The sequence below is a fragment of the Pongo pygmaeus genome, chromosome 11 (assembly GCF_028885625.2).
Source record: "Pongo pygmaeus isolate AG05252 chromosome 11, NHGRI_mPonPyg2-v2.0_pri, whole genome shotgun sequence".
Taxonomy (NCBI): Eukaryota; Metazoa; Chordata; class Mammalia; order Primates; family Hominidae; genus Pongo; species Pongo pygmaeus.
Window position 1 is genome coordinate 119841922 of NC_072384.2, and position 21557 is coordinate 119863478.

Genomic DNA, 21557 nt, shown 5'->3' on the forward strand with positions numbered 1-21557 from the left:
TCTGAGTGAAAATGCACTTTAATAATCCAGCTTCAGCTCAGCTGAGAACTTCCCCTCTCAGGTGCAAAGGGATGGCAGAGAAGTCTTTCCAAGAGGGCTCAATCCACTAAGAGATTATGGCTTAGAGAAGGGAACAGCTCGAAGAAGCCCTATAACGGGAGGCAACATGGAATTTGGAATTAGTGAGTGACCAGATGGAGATGTCCTGCCACCCACCTCCCACCAACATATGTTCCAGCAAGAGAAGCACCGAGGTTTCATCTGTTCTTGACAGCCACCCCAGTCTTCTCAGCCCTGATCCCCTCTTCTCATCCCCTCATTTTCCATTTCTTTGGGTCAGGGCCCCTGAGCCTTGAGAAGAATAAGGACCCTTGTTTTATCTCTTTTTTCTCTTTTGTAGAGACATGGACTTGCCATGTTGCTCAGGCTGGTCTCAAACTCCTGGCCTCAAGCAATCCTCCCACCTCCCAAAGTGTTGGCATTTCACCTGAGCCACCGTGGTTGGCCAGGACCCTTGTTTTCCTACATGGCCCCAGCATGACAACTGGGGCCCTGTTTACTCAGGCCAGTCACTTTGTGACGGCGATGTTGTCCCAGCAACCAATCCAGGCACTAGAGGGGAAGGAGCCCAGCTGCCATGGAGAGGGTCTGGGGTGGGTGTTACCTTGAAGAGGGTGAGGGTCTGGAGGACTCCTGTGGTGCAGGCCATCTCCCGGATAGAGTGCATGGCCAGTTGGGGGCTGCCTAAATCCAGCACCCGCAGCCCCAGCCGAGAAGCCAAGATAGGTCCAATGGTGGTTCCACAGGGGGTGTCATTCCGGACCATGAGATCCTAGGGAGAGCAGGAGACCCATGAGCAACATGCAGTGTGTGCATATCAAAGCCAAGGAGGATGCCATCTTAGAACTGCAGGGCGGGAAGGGGCCTGGGAGATGGTCCATTCAGAGCATAAAATCAAAGCAAATGCTAAATGGCAGACCCCAAAGGACAATATATTCTCAATTGGTCCCATTCTATCTGCATTGCCACCACCCTAGTTCCAATCCATTCTCCACACAGCAGAAAGGGGGATTTTTAAAAGTATCCATTCTTGTCACCTTCTTGCTTAATATCCACACTCACAGAAAAAAATCACTCAGTGGCATTAGTGTCTTTAAAAATATTGCTACTGACATTTTGAAATGATTTTCTTTATATTATGGTAAAATAATAAATAAGAAAATGAAAACATGATGCTAGATATCAACGTTTTCAGTGTAAGAGAAAACAATTACAAAATCAAATAGGTAGTAACTATTTAACTAAATAAGAATAATTTTGTGAATAAGAATTACAGTATTAACTCATGATTTTTATTTAAAAAATTTTATTTTATTTTATTTATTTATTTTGAGATGGAGTCTCCCTGCGATGCCCAGGCTGGAGTGCAGTGGCGCGATCTCAGCTTGCTGCAACCTCTGCCTCCTGGGTTCAAGCGATTCTCCTGTCTCAGCCTCCCAAGTAGCTGGGATTACAGGCACGCACCACCACGTCCAGCTAATTATTGTATTTTCAGTAGAGACGGGATTTTGCCATATTGGCCAGGCTGTTCTCGAACTCCTGACCTCAAGTGATCTGCTACCTCTCAAAGTGCTGGGATTACAGGCCTGAGCTACCGCACCTGGTTTCATGATTTTTAAAATATATACTTTTTTCTTGCTATGTCCATGGAAATGGACCCAAAGCACTGTCCCCTCCCCCAAGAACAATGAACACTTGCAGTGCCAGACCATGGTCTCTAATACCACTGCTCACCAAAAACTACCAAGTCTGGGGGGCGAAATGAACAAGACATGCCTGCAATTTTTGTTGTGCCAAAAAGCAAGGAGACTTCCAAGAGTCAAAGGGCACAGGAGTTATGCTGAAGGGGCTCCCACTGGTCAAAGCCATGACAATTCACAAATCAAATATAATAATTATAGAGGACACTGAATAAATGAAATTCCATGATTCTATGATAGTCAGAAAGGGAAAAGCAGGCCAGGTGTGCTGGCTCACGCGGGTAATCCCAGCATTTTGGGAGGCCAAGGTGTGCAGATCACATGATTCCAGGAGTTCGAGACCAGCCTAGCCAACGTGGTGAAACCCTGTATCTATTAAAAATACAAGAAACAGCCGGGCATGGTGGTGCACGCCTGTAATCCCAGCTACTCAGGTGGCTGAGGCATGAGTCTCTCTTGAACCTGGGGGGAGGAGGTTGCAGTGAGCTGAGATCGCAACACTGCACTCCAGCCTGGGCAACAGAGCGAGACCCTGTCTTAAAAAAAAAAAAAAGAAAAAAGGAAAAGGAAAAATCGTTCTTTGTCACTATTTGAGATGACATTTCACCTTGAAAAGTGGATAAGAGAAAGAATTAGCATTTATCCTGCTTTCCAATCAATAGGAATGATATTCCACGATAACCAAAGAACCCTCATTGATTGGAGGGAAGAAGTTCCACTTCACAGAAGAATGGAAGACTGAAAGAATTCAGGGGAAGTGGGCATTTTTTGGTAAATTCTAATGAAATTACTGATTTAGACAAGGATTACTGTAAGTGTTAAAACCATTAGGTATCTGGTTAATAGGGAACTCATCACTTGTATGGGTCACTGTCAGGTCAATAGGGGAAAAACCACCATATAATGAAAGGTAAGAGGCCATTCCTGGTCCAGCGGTCAATCTTTGCAAGGCTAAGGGTGGCCCACCCAGATATCATGTGTGTGATGCCATATGAATACACCAGCCATGTCTTCTAGCCCAAAATGTTTAACTTGAGGCTGGGCACGGTGGCTCACACCTGTAATCCCAGCACTTTGGGAGGCTGAGGTGGGCAGACCACTTGAGGTCAGGAGTTCAAGACCAGTCTGGCCAATATGGTGAAACCCTGTCTCTACTAAAAATACAAAAATTAGCTGGGCATCATGGTGCACACTTGTAATCCCAGCTACTTTGGAGGCTGAGACAGAAGGATCACTTGAACCAGGGAGGCGGAGGTTGCAATGAGCCGAGATTACACCATTAGACTCCAGCCTGGGTGACAGCGTGAAACCCTCACTCTGTCAAAAAAAAAAAAGTTGAACTTGAATCCATGAAGTTTTTAGGAATTCCAGTTGATAGGAAATATGGTGCTTACAGACAAACTAAATGACACCATGGGGCAGCAAGGAGACATATCCAGAAGTTTCTTGAATAAGCCAATGCTATTTAAAAAGGGGTGGGGGGAACTGTGCTACATTGGAAGACATTTAAGCAACATATCAGCCAAATATAACGCATTGTCCTGAGTTGGATACTACGGTGGGCCAAATACCTGTAAAAAAATATTTTGAGGATAACTGGGGAAAATGGAAAGTGATCTGTGCATTAGATGAGGTACAAGTTTACTGAAACAACAATTTCCTGAAATGGGGTTGGGAATGGTGGATCACGCCTATAATCCCAGCACTTTGGGAGGCCAAGGTGGGAGGATTGCTTGAAGCCAGGAGTTCAAGACCAGCCTGGGCAACATAGCAAGAACCCCATTTTTACTAAAAATAGAAAATTAGCCAGCATGGTGGCATGCATCTGTAGTCCCAGTTACTTGGGAGGTTGAGGCAGGAAGATCTCCTGAGCTCAGGAGTTTGAGGGTGCAGTGAGCTATGATCATGCCACTGCACTCCAGCCTGGGAGACAAAGCAAGACCCTGTTTCTAATTTAAAAAAACATTAAAAAAAAAAAAAAAACTCAAATAGAAAGGTGAAGATGACTGAGTGAAAAGAGGCCACAAAAATATATCCAATATAATATTTTAAAAAAGTGTATATGAAGTTTATTCATAGAAAAAAATCTGGAAGACTATACCAAATTTCTGCATATTAGTGTTTTATTTTCTCATCTCTATGTGTATTTTCTAATTTTCTAAAATACATGTGTCCTACTTCTGCTGTAAATTATTAAAGAAAAATCTCCCAATGTCTTCTCACTGCCTTAGAATAAAATTGAAATGCCCCTCCATGGCCTGGGTATTCCTGTATCGTCACTGAGCTGGGCCTCTCCCCTGACCCCCTCCTGCTCTCATCCGGGCTCTACCATCCTGCCTTTCTCTCCTCCTAAAAGATGAGCTCATTCCTGGCCCCCCTGGGGCCTTTCTACTTGTGCCCTCTGGCTGGGACCCTCCCATAGCTGCCTGTTTCTCAGTGGTTAGGTCTCAGCTCAAATATCACGTCCTCAGAGAAGGCTTCCTGGGGGCAGAACAATTCAGCTTTCCGAAAGGAAGAGTGAACACTGTGCAGCAGAAAGAGCCCTGGGCTGGGAGTCAGGATGCCGTGGTTCTACGCCTGCTATGATTGTCACTGGACCACCCATGCCCGAGTCCCTGATACAGACAGGTAGATAGATAAATATAGAAATAGACAGTCATGCACTACATAGTGACATTTCAGTCAAGGATAGACTACATATGACAGCGGTCCCGTAAGATTATAATGGAGCTGAGTGACATCACAGCTGTTGTGATGTTGTGGCACAATGCATGACTCACTTGTTTGTGGCGATGCCGGTGTAAATAAATCTACTGCCAGTCGTATAAAAGCATAACACGTGCAATTATGTACAGTATGCAATACCTAAGAATAATAAATGACTATGTTATGTTTTATGTGTTTACTATATCATGCTTTTTATTGTTATTTATTTATTTTGAGATGGAGTTTCACTCTTGTCGCTCAGGCTGGAGTGCAATGGCGCCATCTTGGCTCACAGCAACCTCTGCCTCCTGGGTTCAAGCGATTCTCCTGTCTCAGCCTCCTGAGAAGCTGGGATTACAGGTGCCCACCACCACGCCCAGATAATTTTTGTATTTTCAGTAGAGACGGGGTTTCACCATGTTAGCCAGCTGGTTTTGAACTCCTGACCTCAAGTGATCCACCTGCCTCAGCCTCCCAAAGTGCTGGGATTACAGGCGTGAGCCACGACGCCCAGCCTACTGTTATTTTAGAATGTACTCCTACTTATTAAAAAAAAAAAAAGTTAACTGTAAAACAGCCTCAGGCAGGTCCTTTAGGAGCGCGTTGTTATCATAGTAGATAGCAGCTCCCTGCACGTCACTCTCCCTGAAGACCTTCCAGTGAGACAAGATGTGGAGGTGGAAGACAGGGACATTGATAATCCTGACCCTGTACAGGCCTAGGCTAATGTGTATGTTTGTGTCTTGGTTTTTAACCAAAAAGTTTAAAAATTTTAAAAATAGCGAAAAATTTTAAAAATAGAAAAAAGCTTATGGAATAAGGATACAAGAAAGAAAATACTTTTGAATAGCTGTACTATGTGTTTGTGTTTTAAGCCAAGTGTTATTACAAAGGAGTCAAAAATTTTAAAAATGGAAGTTTATAAAGTAAAAAAGTTGGCCGGGCGCAGTGGCTCACGCCTGTAATCCCAACACTTTGGGAGGCCGAGGCGGGCGGATCACAAGGTCAGGAGTTTGAGACCAGCCTGACCAACATGGTGAAACCCTGTCTCTACTAAAAATACAAAAATTAGCCAGGCATGGTGGTGCGTGCCTGTAATCCCAGCTACTCAGGAGGCTGAGGCAGAATCGCTTGAACCCGGGAGGCAGAGGTTGCAGTGAGCCGAGATTGCGCCACTGCACTCTAGCCTGGGTGACAGAGTGAGACTCCAACTCAAAAATAAATAAATAAATAAAGTAAAAAAGTTATAGTAAACTAATTTATTGTTGAAGAAATACAATTTTCAAAATAAATGTAGTGTAGCCTAAGTGTCCAGCATTGATAAAGTCTGCAATCGTATACAGTAATGTCCTAGGCCTTCACGTTAACTCACCACTCACCCAGGGCAACTTCAAGTGCCGTAAGCTCCATTCCTAAGTGCCCTATACAGGTGGACCATTTTAAATCTTTTATACCATATGCTTCCTGTACTTTTTCTTTCTTTTCTTTTTTTTTTTTTTGATTTTTTTTTTTTTGGAGACAGGGTCTCACTCTGTCGCCCAGGCTGGAGTGCAATGGCACGATCTCGGCTTACTGCAACCTCCACCTCCTGGGCTCAAGAGATCCTTCCCAAGTAGGGAAGGCCTCCCAAGTAGCTGGGACTACAGGCATGCACCACCACGCCTGGCTAATTTTTGTATTTTTTGGTAGGATGGGGTTTCACCACGTTGGCCAGGCTGGTTTTGAACTCCTGACCTCAAGTGATCTGCCTGTCTTGGCCTCCCAAAGTGCTGGGATTACAGGTGTGATCCAACACGCCTGGCTTTCTATACCTTTTCTATGTTTAGATACACTGACCATTTTGTTACAATTACCTACAGTTTTCAGCACAGTAAGAAGCCGTACAGGTTTGTAGCCTAGGAGCAATGGGCTACACCACACAACCTAGGTGTGCAGCAGGCTGTCCGTTTAGGTTTGTGTACGTATACTCCATGATGCTCACACAACGACAAAATTGCCTAATGATGCCATTTCCCAGAATGTATCCCTGTTGTTAAGCAATTCATGACAGTATATGTGTGTATATATGTGTATACACAATACTGTCATGTGTTATATACATATATGTATACAACATATATATGTACACACACACACACACTGAGGAGAAAGGACTAGATGGCTGATTTCTCAGGCAAGAGAGAAAATGAGTAGTTGGGGTTCCATACTCCCCAGCCCTGAACTTTTTCCCTGTGGAAGCCCCCAGCGTGTGTAGGAGACACAGGGGAAGTGGGGGTGCTGCAGGGAAAGACAGGCCTACCATGTGCCAGGAGCACACTGTACCTTCAGTCTTCATAGAAATCCAGCAAAGTAGGCATCACTATCACCCCTATTCTACAGATGTGGAAACTGAGACTCAGAAAGGTTAGGAGACTAGACACCTTCCCAGGCAGGGCCCACCCTCACCTGCAGGGGGACCTTGACTTTGTTGGCCACCTCTCGGATCAGGGCCTCTGACACTGCGTTTGAAGCATAGCGTTGCTTGCTGTTCACCTTGATCACGGGGCCCTGGGGAGAGTGTCAAGGTGAGGGAGAGGTAATGACAGGCTCAAAGGGAATGAGTCGGGGCCCAGAACAGCCAGACCTCCAAGTCCTAGGGAGAAATGGCACGTCTCACCTTGTGGAATAAGGGCCGGTGGTTCTCCTCATGCTTGTCCCTGTAAGAGACAGATAAGGGCCAGACATAGCAAACAGAAGCAGGCCTGTTGACACTCACCACTAATAGATCACTAATAGACATGGCAGACATCACTAATAGATCACCACTCTTTCCCACCTAGCCCAGTGGGACTTCAGAGTCATTCCACACACAGGGTTCCGGGCAGCCTCTAGCAATAGATGGAAACAAGTTTGTAGACAAAGGCTATTCCACACACCTGGGTTAGGCATTGCATGACTTTGACCAAGTTGGTCTCACAGTAGTGAAAAGGAAGTGCCCCTGAACCTCCCGGCAGAATGAAGAAGGGAGAAAGGAAGAGGCTGGGGCCAAGGCAGGTTATGCTCGGTCTCCAGCTATGGGTCTCCAGCTATGTGAAGACTGTGTGACTGGCACTAGAGACTCACAGGTAGTTGGGATGCACAGCATGGGCCATGTCTGCGCTGATCATGAAGGACTTGGGTATGGCTTCCTCGAAGGCCGTCGGGTGCTGGCACGAGGCTGAGATCCGCCGCAGCACCAGCTCTGTCAGCAGTGACTGTGCTCCCTGTGCACTCTCAGACCCCACCTGGCGACAGTAGAGTCCTGACTCTGGGAATCTGGGCTTAGGGGCCTGATCTTGGAAGCCAGTGAGAGGGGCCCACTGCCCAACTGGCCCAAAACCCCACTGAGTCACTGGGTGTTCTTAGCAACACCCCTAACCTGGGGTCATCACTGAACACCAGACAGTGGGCTGAGACCAAACTAACTCGCAGTCTTAACAGTACTGGTGGCTTTCCTGCACTGCTCCCCTTCCGCCTCTCGTGACCCTCACATCTGGGGCTCAACACAGGTGCCCCACCACACTGGTCAATTTTCTTTTATGTGTATGACAGAGACTGCTAACTGTCCATGATATCTCTTATAACAGAACACCCAAGTTGTAGCTAAGCACTTAACTACCCAGCTAGAGATGACATTTCCAGGCTCCCCTGCAGCTAAGTTCTGTGGAATGTAAGCAGTGATGAATGTCACTTCTGGATCATGCCCTTAAAGCCAGGGGGTGTCTACTGCCCCTTTGCCCTCTCTTCCCTTCCTACGAACTCAGTGTAGACATGATGGCCAGAGCTGGAGCAGCCACCCTGAATCCTGAAATGGAAGTCATGTGGTCAGGACAGCAGGGACCCTTCCTAAACTGCTAACTCTGACCTGGGTTGTTACATGAGAGAGCACTATCTGTTCAAGCTCTGTTATGCAGCTGAGACTGCAGCCTCACACACGCAGGCATCATGAGGACCTACTCTGTGCTGAGCCCTGCGGCTACGAGGATGGACTGGGTAGAGTCCCTGTCCTAAAGGAAGAAGCTCACCATGTGGCACAAAGAGAGATACAGGAGACATGGTCACCCTCGAATAAGCAGATCTATGTTGAGTCAGAGGAGACACCAAGTGCTAAGGAGGCACAGGCAGCATCTCCCCTGTCTTTGGGGCCCCCAGAAGAGCCCTGGCTCACGGTGGATGCCTGGCACAACAAGTTGGCTGTGGAAGACTCCGCAGAGGTGACCCTCCCCAGAACCCTCCACGTACCTCTTCGTTGTCATAGAGTGTGATCATGCGCACGTGAGGCTCCGTGGCCAGGGAGCCAGGGCCTGCGCAGGAATCTATCAAGGCCTGGTTCAGGGAAGGAAATGAGAGCATCATCTCCAACCTGCTTCTGCTGGAACTCAGCCCACCAGCACCTTGGGTGTGCACGCTCCCCCATCCACCAGCACCTTGGGTGTGCACATTCCCCTGTCTGCCTTCCATGGCCATGACTTTTATCAATTAGGGCACTGCCTGGCAGAGGGTGTGGTGGGGACCTTTTTTTTCTTGGTTGTTTTTTTTTTTTTTTTTTGCCAAATAAATAGCTACATAGGTAGAAACCTTTAAGGTGTGGTGGGGACCTTTTCTTTTTTTCTTTTTTTCTTTTTTTTTTTTGGCCAAATCAATAGCTAGGTAGAAACCTTTTCAACTGGGACAGGAGACACCATCCTTTGGGTGTTCTTCTCTACCTTCCCATGCAAAAGGCAGTAGGAAGATGTGGAGGACAGAGAGGAAGAGCTGACAGTCCTGGAAAGCCAAAAGACTACACACATCACATAAACTGACTGGCCTCAGGGAAAAGACTAAGGTTCAAAGAGGTGACAGACTCCATCAAGATGACATGACTGGCTGGTTGCCTGCAGAAGCAGATGCAGGTCCCAGGTCCAGCTCTGGTCTCAATTACAGCCTGAAGCCTATCTCCAGCCACAGGATTACAGGGAAGGAAAGGCAGAAAAAGGCAGAGGGAGATCAAGGGCAAGAGAAGAAAAAGAAAGGGAACTGACTAGGGTGGAGAGAAGGTGGGGAATATCAAGGTGACTAGGAAGAGAGGCTACCTGACTGAGATCCCAAGAAACAGGGAGAAGGCTGGGGGCTTAAGCCTAGAGAGTGGAGTAGGAAGCAGAAGGAGGTGGATGACACTGCCTTGTGGATGATAAAGACTTTCCCGGAGGCAGAGGTTGTTAACTTCAGGAAAAGCAGCAGGAGCAAGGCTAGGACAAGAGACCATGGTGCCCTAAACAACTTCTCAGCCTTCTTCTTGCCTCAACCCCGACAGTGCAAGGGCAGAGACCAAAGGTGGCGATGCTGAGGCTGCAGCATTTAGGGCCCCCTCCTGGTCCATCCAGCACCAGCAGACTGAGCGGGTAGACAATGGCCCTCTCTCACAACCTGGTGGGGCTTTAGGCAGCTCCCCTGACCCCAAACATACCACCTCTGCTGGTGGTTATGTGCTGCCTGGGGTGACCCGGCTCCTCACCTGCAGGGCACAGAAGCAGCTGTGCAGATTGTCCAGCCGAGGAGCAAAGATGAACTCATCATAGGCACCACCCAAGACCTAGAGAGATAAGACAGTCAGCCTGACCTTCAACCCTCCACCCCCACTCACCTTTCTTTTGCTCCCAAGGGCCTCCTTGGTTTCTTGTGCAACCTCTCCCTGACCCTTGGCTTAGGGCACTATTTTGTTTTTTCTTTTTTTTGAGATGAAGGTTCACTCTTGTTGCCCAGTCTGAAGTGCAATGGCTCGATCTTGGCTCACTGCAACTTCCGCCTCTCGGGTTCAAAGGATTCTCGTGCCTCAGTCTCCTGAGTAGCTGGGATTACAGGCGTGCACCATCAGGCCCAGCTAATTTTTGTATTTTTATTAGAGACAGGGTTTCACCATGGTGGTCAGGCTAGTCTCGAACTCCTCACCTCATGTGATTCCCCCCGCCTCAGCCTCCCAAAGTGCTGGGATTCCTTGCTAGGCAGGACCAAGCAGAGATTGGAGAAGGGGGCTGGGCTGGTGCTGAGGAACAAAAGGGTGGAGGCCAATAGCTCTTGACCTCTTCCTGTGGGTCAAGAAAAGGAAGGGCTGAATTGTCATCAAAAAGGCCAAAGAAGTAAACAGAGAAAACCAGCCAAAAAACAGAAACTTAGTAGGTGTTCAAGCAGGACACAGCATCCAAAGATTTAGCAATCTCTGACCATCAGCAACCGGGAGACAGAGAACAGATGGCCACATCCAGGCCTCTTTCCCTAAGCAGTTCAGTGTCAGTGTGGGTCAAAGCAGACAGGGCCCACCTGTAGAAGAAACTCCTGGGGAATCTGTAAAAAGGGCCAATTCCTAGATAGTCCTAGTGGGCAGGTCTCGGGTAGGGAACTTGTCTTTTTGAGAACCACCACCCTAGAAGCAGTGGGGGATGTGTCTACTGGGAAGAACGGGGATGAGAGTTACTGAGGGCTTGGTGGAAGTGATGGGTGCTTCAGCAGGACAGGCTAGGGGTAGCCAGGATCCTGGAGGCCCTCCACCCACAGGTTCCTACAGCCAGTCCTCACCGCAGGCTGGGTGTCTGCAAGGCAGAGCTCCATCTCCACTATGTCCTTGGGGCTCAGCCCCAGATGGGCACAGAGCAGGGACATGAGGACCGAATGGTGCCGCTCATCCTGCAGAGCAGAAAGACGCTGGGAAGAGTCCATTCCTCCTCTCCTCCCTTCTCAGGGGACTCTGCCGCCCTCCCCACGATCAGGGGACTCTCTTACCACGGCATTGAGAGGCCCTGGCTCAGGAGTCCCCTTCTCCAGCTCCTCCTGGATGGCTGTGGCAAGAATGGGAACTCTGTGGGGAGACGTGGGTTGTGGGGGGATTGCGAGGAGGGCACAGCTGAGTGCGGCATCCATAAGTTCAGGTGCCTCCTGATGGGCAACTGCCTCTGCCCTTCAATTCCCAGCCCACTCCCCAAATGGCGAGGCTGTGAGGACCCTTAGAAATTAACTGGGTCCCAAGAGTAAAATGTGACTGTTGCTACCATTAGGTAATAATCACCTGGTACCATTCTCTATCCCTCCCAGCCACCGCAGCCCCGCCCCAGTCTCACAGATGCATCTCTGTGTTGGGCCCAAAGTTCTCGTTGATATTTCGCTGCAGATGGATGGCCAGGTGTGGGATGCGAAGAATGGGCCGCTCCACGTGCACCAGCCGCTGCTCCAGCCGACCTGAGGTAGGGCACTGCGGCCAGCCAGGCCAGGTCAGCCCAGGGTGCCTCCCACCCCAGTGGTCAGTCTTCACTTCACTCAGACTAAGCAGGGTGGTCCTCTGACCAGACTGCCCCCACCCCTCTTCCCCACGGGTACCCTGAGGAGTGTGGCAGTCAGTCTTCTGAGGAGGCTCCGCCATCCCCAACCTCGGTTCCCACCTTGACAATGACACGTCCAGCCAGAGTCAGGTCACGGTCAAACCAGGTGCTCCAGATCCCACCACCATAGGTCTCCACACCGACTTGCTGGAAGCCCACCTGGCTGCGGCGAGACCGACGTTTCACCTGAGTGTAAAGATGGAGAAGAAGTCAGAGAAGGCTTCATGACGAGATGTGGAGATGAGACTTTGGCTACTCATAAGTAACAGACAGCGAATATTAGTGTCACATGAAAGACTCAAGGTGTGGAGGAAGGGGCCAACAAGTTTACCTTCTCCCTTACTCCAGGGGATAGAGGCCCCAGTTTGTACCTCCTAGTTCTCTTTTGCCCTGTACTCCCTTTGACATCTCCTCCCACCCCAACACCGTCCGAGTTCCTCACCCTGAGGCAGGGGCTGTCCGTGTGGGCCCCGATGAGGCTGAAGCCATTGCCAGGAACGTACTGGCCCCCTACAGCAAAAGCTATGATGGTGGAGGAGTTCCTGGTCATGAAGTACTGAGGAGAAGGGGAGGAAAGACAGGGGTGTGAGTTGCATTACTCAGCTGGCACACAGGGCTTTGAGACCCAGCCTAGGGACCTGCCTTTCCACCCCCACCCCACCCCCAGTACCTTGCTCTCAGGCTTAATATTCCATTTCTCAGTCTCCTTGAGTTCACTGAAGCCAGCCTGGAGAAGGCGGTTGCGGCATTCAGCCACAGCTGTGGGAAAAGCACCCTCTCACGGCGATGGAAGCTGGTGAGGGGCACATCAGCCTCCACCCTCCTCCCTTGCCCTGGCCACCGCTTACCGTGGAAAGGAGAGGGACTCTGGTTCACGAACTTCAGGAGTTCCTTAGCCGCAGTCTGCACCGCCTCTTGGCGGGCCTTACCGTTCATGGCCACCTAGGGGAGGGGGCGCTTAGACTTTTACAAGGTCTGGGACCCCTGACCTTTCACCCAGGTTCCAAGGATTCTCCCATCCCCACCCCCAGAAGTAACCACTCTAAGGCACAGACCTCTGCTTCCGCCCGTCCCCACCGAGAGACCCAAACCCAGGGCTGAAACTCTCCGTTGAAAGCTTCAGCCCGCCGGCCCAGGATCATGAGCCAGGCCCGCCCCTTAATCCGAACTTTAGCCCGACTCCCTAAGTCCCACCCCCCTGTCCCTGCCCAGCTAGGAAATCCTGTTCTGCTCCCAAACTCCAGGATCCCAAGCGGGCCCCATACTCTGAGGCGGCCTGCATCACGTGCGCGTACCCAGCCCGGAGCCAAAGCCCTGTACCCCAAGGAGCACCCTGACTCCTCTCCACCCACCCAGTCTCTCGCAGGACTCCCCCTTCCAGTCCCGGGAAAGTCGTCAGGTCACCCTCTGCGGGGCTTTCGGTTTCGCTTTGGGTCAGGCGGCCTCACTGCAGCACCGCGCTAAGCTTGGGCCCGGGAGGGCGCCGGACCCGGTCTGGGATCGAAATTCAAGTGGGGCTGTCGGGAACCACCTACCTGCATGGCCCCGTGCGTGGAGCTGTGTCCGCTCATCTGGCCTCCGGGCTCGGCCCGCCCCCACCGCGCCGCCTGCCCCGCCCCTCACTAGCCCTGCAGGTCCCCGGCGTGCCCCTTCAGGCCGCGCCGCATTCGTAGGCCTTCATCAGGCTTCCCCGGCCGCCCCGCCCCTTGCCGGGCTGCCCCGCCCACCTCTTCCCGCCCCTCGGCAGACCGCCCCGCCCACCTCGCTCAGCCCCGCCCCTCGGCGGCTTACCCTGTCCGCTCCGCCCCTCGCTGGGCCCCACCACCCGCCTTGCCCCCGCCCTTTCCCCGCCCCTAGGCCGCCCCGCCCGCTCCGCCCCTCGCCAGGCAGCACCGCCCGCCCTGCCTCTCGCCGGGCTGCACCGCCCGCCCCGCCCCTCGTCAAGCTTCCTCGTCCGCCCCGCCTCTCGCCAGGCTGCAACGCCCTCCCCGCTTTGTCCCGCCCCTCACCAGGTTTCCCCCATCCGCTCCGGCCCTCGCTGTACCCCACCACTCGCCCTGCCCCCGCCCTTGCTCCGTCCCACCCTTCGTTATGCCTCCTTGCGCTCCCCGCCCCTTGTCAGGCCGTGCCGCCCACCCCGCCCGGCTCCTCGCCAGGCTGCGCCCCCGCCTCCGGCCCGCCCTCGTCTCCGCCCCTGCGGGTGCTGCTCGTTAGGCCCCGCCCCGCACCCCGTCACCCCCGCCGCGCGACCCGCAGCCGCCGCCAGGGCCCTCTGCTGCCGCGGAGGTGCTAGGACAGCCGCGGACGGCCCGCCTCCCCGTGCCCCGGGCCTCGAGGCCAATAAAAAGCTCGCCCCTCCAGCTCACCGGGTCCGACGGGTACGGTACAAAGTGCTGTCTCTCGCCACAGCCACCTTTGTGACAATAAAAGCAATAAGGCTAATGTCCATGGGGCGCTCACGGTGAGCTTTAGCTTTATGATAAAGGTTGGCCTGTTACCTCGTTTAATCTTCACAACTGCCCCATCAGCTAGGTACTCTTACTGTCCCCAGTTTATGCATGAACAAAGAAAGCTGAGATACGGAGACGAGTGATCCGTCGAGATAATAAACGGCACAGGTGGGGTTTGAACTCCATCAGTTTGATTGCAGAGGCCTGGAACAACCCTACAGGCTTCTCTCAGGTCTTTTCTGGACCTTTTTCTATGCGCTTTGGTAAGTGTTATGTTACACGGAAGGTCCACAAGGGACACAGAAGTTGACTTGCCCAAGATCACATAGCTGTTTGGGTGGATCTGGGATTTGACTCTGATATCTGTGACCTTTCCATTTGTTAAAACAACAGAAAAAAAAATTCCACATTATTGGCAGTTCCAGTATTCCCATGTCAGGAGTAGTGAGTAGCACGTTTAAACCCCATGCATCTTCCTAGCTGCAGGAACTGATCAGGACTCTTGGTGGCCTCTAGATCCAAAACAGGGCCCAGCTACCAGGGGTCCAATCAAAATTCCAGAGATCACAGGTTTATGGAGCAACCTGCCGTTTATATACCTGGGGTGGGGAGTGACAGGGTGGGATGGGGAGAGGCTGGAAAGGTCCTGCAGCCCTCACTTCAAACTAGTAGATATGGCAGGGGAGTTTTCAAGAATTCACCCACTAGGTGCTGGCTTGATTTCATGGCATTCCCTAACCGTTTGTTGAAATACCTTTACGGGCCTGGCGCAGTGGCTCACGCCTGTAATCCCAGCACTTTGGGAGGCCGAGGCGGGTAGATCACTTGAGGTCAGGAGTTCGTGACCAGTCTGGTCAACATGGTGAAACCCCGTCTCTACTAAAAATACAAAAATTAGCCGGGTGTAGTGGCACGTGCCTGTAATCCCAGCAGCTACTTGGGAGGCTGAGACAAGAGAATCGCTTGGACCTGGCAGGCGGAGGTTGCAGTGAGCTGAGATCGTGCCACTGCACTCCAGCCTGGGTGACAGAGTGAGACTGTGTCCCTAAATAAATAAATAAATAAATAAATAAATACCATTATGTGTAAAGCTTAATGCTGAGCAGGACATGGAGAGAGCATTCTTGTCCTCCACCTCCTGGGGAGGGGACACATTCAAGGAGGACAGTGAAAGGGCCGAAACAAGGCTACAATGTATAAGGGAAGGAGACAACCTGAATAAGGAACCACCTTTAATGTTCTTTCTGATCACAGAAAAGAGTACATGCTTGAGTAAGAGATTCAAATATCACCAAAATGCATAACTTAGAAAGTGAGCCGGGAGCGATGGCTCACGCCTGTAATCCCAGCACTTCGGGAGGAAAACACAGAAGTGTTCCTATTCAAATCAGAAGTGAGACACTGATGAGCTATTACTGCTGCTAGACAATGTGGAGCTGTAGTCAGAGCCAGTACCACAAAACAAAATTAACAATTGTATATGTGGAAAAGTAAAATTGGTCATTATTTATAGATTATATGATTATCTAGAATCCCCAAGAAAATAAATGACCAAGCTATTATTAGAACTGATAGGAAGGGTAGCCTAATTTAAAAAACACTGACTTTCTTGTACAATAATCACCTAGAAAATATAAAAGTAAAAAGGTTCTTATTGACCATTTTTGGTTTGGGTAAAAAAGAAAAAATAGTAAAAAGGCTCTATTTACAAGAGCAAGAAATATTGTTAAATTTCTAGTCATGAACATGTGAGACACCTAATCTCACTTTAAATACGAAAATGCAAGTTAAAAATGAGATACCGGTTGGGCGTGGTGGCTCATGCCTGTAATCCCAGCACTTTGGGAGGCAAAGGTGGGTGGATCACGAGGTCAGGAGTTTGAGACTAGCCTGGCTAAAAATACAAAAAATTAGCTGGACGTGGTGGCGGGCACTTGTAATCCCAGCTACTCAGGAGACTGAGGCAGGAGAATTGCTTGAACCTGGGAGGCGGAGGTTGCAGTGAGCCGAGATCGTGCCATTGCACTCCAACCCAGGCAACAAGTGCGAGACTCCATCTCAAAAAAATAAATAAAAAATAAAAATGAGATACCTTTTCTTTTTATTTAGCAGATTAACAAAAATGGAAAAGATGGGTAATATCAAGTGTTGGAGAAGGCTTGGAGTAATGCAAGCATTTTCTGGAGGCTAAAGCAACTCCATCTGGGAAGCTAATCTGCCATGTTGACTTTTCAACAACCTGTTCCAGGAATGACTCTAAATTTTCTGCTTTACCTACTATTACCATAAATCCTGCGCTTAGGCAGATTTACATAGCATTCATGACTTTGCCTGAGGGGTCAACTTCAATTGTTCAACGCATTCTTTCCCTATGGTATGTAAGCCCTGGGTTTGCAGGGTAATCCACAATTTCATCTCTGAAACTATAGCCTCTATTCCTAAGTCCCTATGAAATGTTTCTTTCTGAGAGACTGGATATGTCAGCCTCTTTCTTCGGCTTTTCAGCTTCCCTGAACTTTGGGGGTATGTTTGCATAGACCTGCTCACCCCAGAAGACCTTTATACCCAAATTTCTGTGGTATAAATGTTCCCCATGGCCGATTTCAAGCTGTCGAGATGATGTCACTGAACGGAGTTGGGAAGAGCTGTGCGGAAGCATGCCATTATGTAGATTTCCACCATGCAGACACAATAGATAGAAATAACATCAACAGCATAGATTTAAGAAGGCAGTAAAATGTTTGGAAAAGTGATGGATTTTTGGTTTTTATTATCTGTAATATAATTTATTTAATTGTAAGTGTATATAATTTAGTTTTTTTAATGATTGCTGTTTAACAACAAGCTCACCAAATTCCTGGAAAATTGACAATCAGTTCTCATGAGCTTGTCCAAGTTGGCCCCAGCATACTACTCCACCCATACTGTACATCTTTGCTACTAAATGTGTGATCTGTTGACCAGCAACATCAATAACATCTGGGAGCTTTTTAGAAATGCAGAACCTCAGGGCTTACCCTAGAGTTATAGAATCAGCATCTGCATGTTAACAAGATTCCTAGATGATTTGAATGCTTGAGACACAGTATTTTAAAGTGCTGTGTAGCAGTTGATAAAAAAAAAAAAAAGGAGGTCAGTCTTTAGGAATTGTTACAGAAAAGAATTCCAAATATACTGCTGAGTGAAAAAAAAAAAAGCAATTTCTAGAATGTAAGGTGAGGGCATTTAGATAAAACTCACACAGTGAGCTAAATTTATATTTCTAGATGTTACATAAATACATATGTAAATGGATAGAAACAGCTTTGGAAGGATAATAGTCACCTCTGGATAAGGGAATGGTAATGAATTTGGAGTTCAGGTGCAAAGTCATGGGATGACTAGGGATCAAGAAAGAAAAAGTTTCTGAGAATCATTCTTGCGCTTGGCCTTCTGAGAAAATCTTCCCCAGCAGATCTTAGCTGATGTTTACAATGCTACCATTATTCATTCATCTTTTTGGTTTAACACATATTAAAGTGCAAATACTTTGGCGCGAACATAGCAGTCAGTTACATACACTTCAGTGTGAGTTGATAAGATACATATGTCTTTTTTTTTTTTTTTTTGAGATGGAGGCTCGCTCTGTTGCCCAAGCTAGAGTGCAGTGGCACCATCTCAACTCACTGCAATCTCCGCCTCCTGGGTTCAAGTGATTCTCCTGCCTCAGCCTCCCATGTAGCTGGGTTTATAGGTGCCCGCCACCACACCCAGTTAATTTTTATTTTTTTGAGACGGGGTCTCACTCTGTTGCCCAGGCTGGAGTGCGGTGGCGCTATTTTGGCTTATTGCAACCTTCTTTTCCTGGGTTCCAGCGATTCTCCTGCCTCAGCCTCCTGAGTAGCTGGGATTACAAGCATGCATCACCATGCCTGGCTAATTTTTTGTATTTTTAGTAGAGACAGGGTTTCACCATGTTGGCCAGGCTGGTCTTGAACTCCTCACCTCAGGTGATCCACCCACCTTGGCCTCCCAAAGTGCTGGGATTACACGTGTGAACCACTGCGCCCAGCCTAGAACTACAAACTATTGATCCTACCTTTCCCTATTCCTCACTGCTGTCTTCATGTCTCTCCTACCTAGGATGAGCCATACATTCCACTGTTGTACTCACTCCCTTGCACACACCTTCAAGTGCCTGCTCTAGATTTTCGGACTTGCCTGGCAAAACCCCAACCATGACTGCAACCGGCTCCTCCCCTGCTCCAACCTGTATGGCTGGAGAAACATCCAAGCTGCGCTGCCCGGTCTCACTTTAAACCAGGAGTGTCCGGTCTTTTGGCTTCCCTGGGCCACATTGGAAGAACTAGAATAGTCTTGGGCCGCAAATAAAATACACGAACACTAACAATAACTGATGAGCTAAAAACATTTCAAAAAAATCTCATAATGTTTTAAGAAAGTTTACAAATATGCGTTGGGCTGCATTCAAAGCTGTCCTGGGCCGCATGTGGTCCATAGGCAGTGGGTTGGACAAGCTTGCTTTTTTTTTTTAGTTTTTTTGAGACAGAATCTCGCTCTGTTGCCCAGGCTGGAGTGCAGTGGCACGATCTCAGCTCACCGCAACCTCTGCCTCCCGGGCTCAAGCGATTTTCCTGCCTCAGCCTCTCAAGTAGCTGTGATTACAAGCATGAGCCACCATGCCAAGCTAATTTCTGTATTTTTAGTAGAGAGAGGGTTTCACCATGTTGGCCAGGATGGTCTCGAACTCCTAACCTCAAGAGATCCATCTGCCTTGGCCTGCCAACATGCTGGGATTACAGGTGTGAGCCACCGCACCCAGCCAAACAAGCTCGCTTTAAACTCAACCACTAACCTAAGTGTGTTCTTTGTACTGCCCAGAGGTCCTATTGCATCTCCTGGACCGTTTGCTGCTTTGCTCTCCTGGAGGACAGTTTCATCCAGTGTTCTCCTCCATCCCCACTCTCAGCCGAGGACCATGGTTTTCATTTTACTGTGAAAATAGAAGCCTTCAAAAGAGAATTTCCGCAAGTTTTAAGCTGCCACGCCTAGGCTCCTACCAGGATCTGAGCTCCATATTCTGCTGTCCTCATTTCTGTGGGTGAACCAACTGTGCTCCTATCCAAGGCCACCCTCTCCACTCGTGCACAAGATTCCACCCCTCTTGCTTACGTAAGGGCACCATGTCAACTCTTCTTCCCTTTCTCCTGCATTATCAATCTCCACAGTTCTGGTGGGTCAAGCTGATTAGCATATACATGTGCTATAATTTCTCCCAAGAAAAAATAATCCTCCCTTAATCCCCAGTCTCCCTCCAGCGGTGGCCTCATTTTCCTTCTCCTCTTTATGTAAATCTCCTCTTTTAAAAAGAGCTATCTAATCTTATGTTTTCCTGATTCCTCTTCTCCCATTCTCTTGTAAACCCTCTAGAATGAGGTTTTACAGCTATCATTCCACCACAACTTTTCTTGTCAAGGTCAAAAACAACCTCCACAATGCTGAACCCAATGGTCGATTTTCAGTCCTCACTGTCCTTGACCCATGGGTCCCATTTGACATAGCCGCTTGCTCTCCTGGGGACACTCTCTTCACTTGGCCTCCCAGACACTTACTACCCTCACCACCACTCCTTTGGGTCTCTTCTGGCTCCTCCTCATCTCCCATCTTTAATGTTATTATTATTTATTATATTCATGTTTTTAAAATAGAGATGAGGTCTCACTATGTTGGCTAGGCTGGTCTCCAATTCTGATCTCAAGCGATACTCTTACCTGGGGCTCCCAAATTGCTGGGATTGCAGGCATGAGCCACCGTGCCTGGCCTCATCTCCCATCTTTAAATGGAAGGCCTCAGGGCTCAGTGCTTAGAAATCTCTCTACCCTCACTCCCTTGCTAATCTCCAATCTCATGACTTTAAATAGTATCCATACCCTGACAATTGTCAAATTTACATATCCCTAGCCCAGATATCTCTTCTGAACTATATGTATTCTCATATATCCAATTGTTTTTGCACAGTCTCCATATGTGTGCCTAATAGGAATCTCCAGTGTAGTATGTCTTAATCTGAACTCCTTGTTCCCCAAACCTATTCCATCCACATTCTTCCCGTCTCAGTGTTGTGCTGAACCCCTGTCCACTCCAATAAGGAAGGCCCCAGGTTCAAGAGGCCAAAGAAGAGACCCAGAGCCAGCAAACAAGACAAGGTTTTTTTTTTTTTTTGAGAGGGAGTCTCTGTTGCCCAGGCTGGAGTGCAGTGGTGCGATTTCGGTTCACTGCAACCTCCACCTCCTGTGTTCAAGTGATTCTCCTGCCTCAGCCTCCTGAGGATTACAGACATGCACCACCACGCCCAGCTAATTTTTGTATTTTTAGTAGAGACGGGGTTTCACTATGTTGGCCAGGCTGGTCTCGAACTCCTGACCTCAAGCAGTCTGCCCTTCTCGGCCTCCCAAAGTGCTGGGATCACAGGCGTGAGCCACTGGGCCCGGCCGACATGAGGTCTATTGAGGAGAACTTACATACGAGATGGTCCAGTGGTGGCGAGCTGGACAGTAGAACCGCTGTCACCTGCAGAAAGCACGCATTTTCACTCAACACCTGCTCCCTAACAACCTCCACCTGGCAACCTTCATTTAACCCAAAACAAAGCTCCTCAATCCCCTGTATGGCCCTTGTTCCACAGGATGGGAAGGGGGCTCAAAGGTTCCTCATAGATGAGGATCTCTAGGTTGGCCACTCCAGGATTTCTTAGCTCAAAACTGCAAACACACATCAAGTATATCTGCCATTCCGGGTCATTCTCAGGGTGTGCTTTGGTTATTGCTGTCAGGTGCATCTACCATACATTCAGTAAATGACAACTTTGTCCTCCAGTTTCAGGTCATAACTCTTGGTGTTAGCCTTGGTGCATCTCTTTCTCTTGCACCCCATGTCAGATCCATCAGCAAACCCTGCCTCCCGAGCTCCTTCACAAAGCCTTCCCTAGCATCTCCAGAGGGAAGTGCTCAGGGAGGCCAATCCTCCCCTCCTAGCGCCAGTATCATCTCCTGTCTTAGGATCCACAGGAAGAAGTCTCTGTCAACTGGAAGTAACCTGCTGGCCTGTGACGTGTAATCAGTTTTACTTTGCTGCTGCAACCCTCGGTGCCTGGCAGGTAGTGGATATACAATAAACACTACTGAATTAAAGAAATTTTGAAAAATAATTGTTCTTGGTGAAAAAGGGCCTTCATGGGATAATACTCAGCAATAAAAAGGAACAAGTGGTTGCTA

At 49.0% G+C, this 21557-nt stretch overlaps 1 protein-coding gene and 1 long non-coding RNA gene across 6 annotated transcripts in view; one reads left to right on the forward strand and one right to left on the reverse strand.

Annotated features, from left to right (window-relative positions):
- DNPEP (aspartyl aminopeptidase) overlaps positions 1-21557 on the reverse strand; it is a 25573-nt gene continuing 4016 nt past the window's right edge. Inside the window, exons 1-15 of one of the 5 annotated variants that reach the window (XM_054478649.2) lie at positions 13369-13536; positions 12682-12775; positions 12504-12592; positions 12276-12389; positions 11894-12019; positions 11576-11706; positions 11241-11316; positions 11037-11144; positions 9979-10056; positions 8727-8810; positions 7569-7729; positions 7123-7162; positions 6912-7013; positions 665-832; positions 1-149 (exon numbers count right to left, since the gene is read on the reverse strand). In XM_054478649.2, coding sequence (XP_054334624.1) covers positions 99-149; positions 665-832; positions 6912-7013; positions 7123-7162; positions 7569-7729; positions 8727-8810; positions 9979-10056; positions 11037-11144; positions 11241-11316; positions 11576-11706; positions 11894-12019; positions 12276-12389; positions 12504-12592; positions 12682-12775; positions 13369-13404 — 1458 coding nt within the window. In that variant the 5' untranslated portion in view covers positions 13405-13536 and the 3' untranslated portion in view covers positions 1-98. The other 4 variants (XM_054478650.2, XM_063647966.1, XM_063647965.1 and 1 more) reach the window with 4 other exon arrangements.
- The window catches only part of LOC129031843 (uncharacterized), a 15088-nt gene continuing 7598 nt past the window's right edge, over positions 14068-21557 (forward strand). The window contains exons 1-2 of the long non-coding RNA XR_008501135.1: positions 14068-14294; positions 14385-14546. This is a non-coding gene — a long non-coding RNA (uncharacterized LOC129031843). The remainder of the gene's footprint in view (positions 14295-14384; positions 14547-21557) is intronic.